The 3,950-nt window shown below is 34.4% G+C and overlaps 2 protein-coding genes across 2 annotated transcripts; both read left to right on the forward strand.

The window, feature by feature from the left end:
* Window positions 1–522: 522 nt before the first annotated feature.
* LOC135124360 (uncharacterized) lies at window positions 523–1,664 on the forward strand. Its single transcript, XM_064049378.1, has 2 exons — window positions 523–594; window positions 647–1,664. Exon 2 carries the CDS (start codon window positions 654–656, stop codon window positions 1,617–1,619), a length of 966 nt encoding a protein of 321 aa, XP_063905448.1. The 5' UTR covers window positions 523–594; window positions 647–653; the 3' UTR covers window positions 1,620–1,664.
* Window positions 1,665–1,760: 96 nt separating this feature from the next.
* On the forward strand, window positions 1,761–3,302 carry LOC135124359 (RISC-loading complex subunit TARBP2-like). Its single transcript, XM_064049377.1, has 2 exons — window positions 1,761–1,962; window positions 2,015–3,302. The coding sequence occupies exons 1-2, from the start codon at window positions 1,784–1,786 to the stop codon at window positions 2,994–2,996; spliced, it is 1,161 nt and encodes a 386-aa protein (XP_063905447.1). The 5' UTR covers window positions 1,761–1,783; the 3' UTR covers window positions 2,997–3,302.
* The last annotated feature ends 648 nt before the right edge of the window (window positions 3,303–3,950 follow it).

Below are 3,950 nucleotides of genomic sequence, written 5' to 3' on the forward strand. Positions count from 1 at the left end.
ATTATTTTAATTTTTCATTTTTTTTTTTCTCAGTTAATATCATACAGTGTATCGAAAATAACCAGAAAAATTGTGACTAAAAACATTTAAAAATTCATACAAAATAGAACACAGTGTTTCCAAAACATTTTCCCAAAAAAAACCCATTGGCTTATTACTATTTCAACAATATTCTTAGTTTAAGACGTTTCGCTAGTATAAAACACAAATAAAGAATTAATTCTTAGTTAAACAAAATATGTAAAATCATCTAAATATGTTCACTTAGTCGTTATAAAAACCAACCAAACAACTATTTCCCGCAGAAATTATAGTCCAAACCAACCAAATCGCTTCTGAACGCTTAGAGTCGACATTGGCCTGAGCGCGCTCTGGTCTGTAGATCAAACAAGTTCTCAGGCGACGAGTTGTAGTGAAACAAGTTTTTTTATTTTCTCAATATGTAAACCTGTAAACTTTCAATGAAGATATTTTAATAACCAGTTATAACACCATTACCGGCACTTTATTCACTTCCACATTTATCGTTATTTGAATTTTTATCAGTTATCAGCTGTTTTCGATTCGTCATTACCTGAAAAACTAATGTTTTACGTAATTTAGAATAAGTAAGTCACCATTCATATAATATACCATCAACTTGTAGCTCAACCATGCCCCCACCCAACGTCGAAAGCCCAGCAATGGTCCTGCACGAATTTACCGTAAAACGTAGATATCCTCCACCTGAGTATAAACTAGTCGTGAGCAAAACAGGCACCGATGAAAACGAATTCTACTATGAACTTAACGTTGCAAACGTTTCTGCTATGGGTTTTGGTCGCTCCAAGCAAGAAGCTAAACAGAATGTTGCCACTAAGGTGCTCGAACAGCTTGCTAATGAAGGATTATATGACCCAAGTAGTAATCCAGCTCAGGAGTTTAACCCACTCTTTGATAACCCATTGACACCAGTTGTCCATTTTGTTCAAGCTTTGGAAGACCTTCGTGGTGAAAACAAACTTCCTTATCCTCTTTTTAATGAAATATCAGTTGTGGGGCCTTCACATTGTAGAGAGTTTACAGATGAATGCAAAATAGCTTCAATAACCACTCAAGCAACAGCTAGCAAGAAAAGGCAAGCTAAACATTTGGCAGCTAAAGATATGTTGTATAAGATTAAAGATATCAATCCTGAGCTAGCTGATTCAAATGCATTAACTGATAAAGATTGTGAGGCTGTTAATAAATATAATGAATTAGCTAGCACTTTAGATATAATGTCAAACAGAACAGTCAATATTGATGACTTTTCTAACACTTTGAAGACAATCATGGTAAGGAAGAATCTGAGTGTTGAAGATTTCAAAGAACAGTTTGATAAGAAAGATAAAGATGGTCTTCAGTATATCTTTGATTTGCTTGACGTTAAGTACAAAATAGACATATTTCAAGAGAATCCACCCATTGGTTGTGCTCTTTTTGGACTGGACACTCCATTTACAGTAATGGAGTTAGGAAATAGTAAAGAAAACGCCGAAGTTAACGTCATTAACGAAATTTATATGATGCTAGCTGTTTACTTGGACGTGCCTTATTTAGATAATAACATAAGCACAAACCGTTGTCCTATATATTGAATTATTTACTTCTTTTTGTTTTTTAAATTTAGACATTTTAGTTTTTGTATTCTTTATTTTGTCTGTTTTCGTAACTAGAAAAAAGGTTGTTTTATACGAATGAAACATTATTTTCATTATTGCGGTGGATTATTTAAAATAAAATAACAATAACAGCAGATTTTATGGATTATTGTTCATGTAACGGTCAAAATGACAGACGTTCTCATTTATCACCGTTGGCGGCACTTGATCCACTTCCAAATTTGACATTTGTTTGTATTGTCATTAAGTTGTCATTTGCACATGCTGTTTCAATCTTCAAAAAAAGCCGATTCGTTGTCGGAAAAAAACAATTTTTGAAGTAATTAAGAGGAAACAAGTCATTCCCCACTTTATTCTCCCTCAATTTTTAGGTTAGACATGTCGCAACAAAACACAAAAACCCCAGCAATGGTCCTTCAGGAATTTACAGTAAAACATGGTTATTCTCCCCCTGAGTATGTCCTCGTAATGAGTAAAACAGGCACCCACGAGAACGAATTTCACTATAAAGTTAACGTTGCGAACGTCTGTGCGATGGGTTTTGGCCGTTCGAAGCAAGTGGCAAAACACAACGCCGCCAGCAAAGCGCTGGAACAACTAGCAAATAAGGGGTTATACGATCCTAATAGTAATCCAGCTCAGGAATTTAACGCGCAAAGTCATAGAAACGAATCTGATAGCCCTTTGAAACCACCGGTGAATTTTATTGGGACTTTGAAAGATCTGTGTGGAGAATACAAACTCCCGTATCCTGTTTTTAACGAGATTTCGGACGTGGGGCCCCCGCATTGTCGCGAGTTCACGTATGAGTGTAAAGTGTCTTCGATAACCACGCAAGCAACCGCGAATACGAAAAAACAAGCTAAACAGTTGGCAGCCAGGGATATGTTGGATAGGATTAGGGATACGTGTCCTGAGTTAGCTGAACAGTGTGCAGCTGATTCTAACGCGCTAACGGAGAAAGACCATGAGGCTATTAGTAAATATAATGAATTAGCTAGTACTTTAGACGTAATGCCAAACCGGGCAGTGACAGTAGATGATTTTTCCAACACTTTGAAGAAAATCATGGTTGAGAAAAATGTGAGTTTTGAAAATTTCAAAGAACAGTTTGAAAAGAGAAACAGGGAAGGACTGAATTATATTTTTGATATACTTGAGGTTAAGTATAAAATAGATATGTTTCAAGAGAGTCCACCCATAGCTTGTGCCCTTTTTGGTCTGGACACCCCATTTACAGTAATGGCATTAGGAAGTACCAAAGAAAACGCTGAAGTGAATCTGATTAGTGAAATTTATGTAATGTTAGATGTTTACATGAACATGACTGAGTTGGATGATCAGGATTCTTAGGGATTTATATTATTGATACAGATTTAGAAAATAGCACGCAAGTGGCTGAGTATCTTCATTGTGACGTTTTTAAGCCATTGTTTACTCTCTGCTACGTGGGGACTTGTTGAGTTTTGTCGCTATTTGTTTTCCAAATAATCAGTTTGGAAGGAAACAGGTTTACTGAAAATGAATTAATTTTTTTATTAATAAAACCGGAGAATTTTGTGTAAAGCTCTTTCAACAGACATCAGGAATAACAAACAAGGTGCATTTTGCTTAGACTGTTTTGACTGTAATTGTTAATTAAAAATAAAATGCAAAATATGTGTACTGTTTTTTTAACCGTGTCCAGTGTTAATTTTATTGACAAGATAATGAAACTGTTATAACTGAATGCGAATTATGAAAATATACCGTGTATTTTGGAAGTTTTTAAATTCAGGCAACCAACAATACATTTTTGTATATTTGGCTAACAGCTAGAGAAATAGATCCGTGACATGGGTGACAGTTCGTTGTAATTTGAGCAAAAAGACCCTTAATGACTCTTTATCCCCTCCTCCAATGAGCCCTCATAAAAGAAATATTATTAACACCACCTACCAGATTAAAATATTGTATAAAAGAATTACACAATTATACTCATTCGGTAACATTTTTGCAATTTTGTTTTTGTGTTCCAAGTACTTGTATAAACAAATTTATCTACCTATTTTATCATGTTGCTTGAACTACACAATTTTGCTGAGGTATTCTATAAATATTTTTTTAAAGTCGGGTCTGACAAATTAGAATACAATAAGATTAATAATTATTGCAGGTGGCTCTTTGTTTGCGACTATTTTAGTGATAATAGAATAAAAACACCTGTGTTGTAACAAACATCAGTTTTTGTAGACGATAACGGAATCAAAATCTTATTAAGTTTTTAAAGTACGAATTGAATTTAAAGAAAGGAATTTGTTAGTTCAA

This window comes from Zophobas morio, unplaced genomic scaffold (genome assembly GCF_036711695.1).
Source record: "Zophobas morio isolate AGI-343-1 ecotype UQ-CSIRO unplaced genomic scaffold, CSIRO_AGI_Zmor_V1 ptg000007l, whole genome shotgun sequence".
In the NCBI taxonomy this organism is placed as follows: Eukaryota; Metazoa; Arthropoda; class Insecta; order Coleoptera; family Tenebrionidae; genus Zophobas; species Zophobas morio.

What these genes read in the sequence shown, in the direction of transcription:
- LOC135124360 (XM_064049378.1), top strand. Translation starts at nt 654, where the DNA reads ATGCCCCCACCCAACGTCGAAAGCCCAGCAATGGTCCTGCACGAATTT.
- LOC135124359 (XM_064049377.1), top strand. Translation starts at nt 1,784, where the DNA reads ATGGATTATTGTTCATGTAACGGTCAAAATGACAGACGTTCTCATTTA. An exon ending in GGAAAAAAACAATTTTTGAA is followed by an intron (nt 1,963 to 2,014) that starts GTAATTAAGAGG and finishes CTCAATTTTTAG; the next exon opens with GTTAGACATGTCGCAACAAA.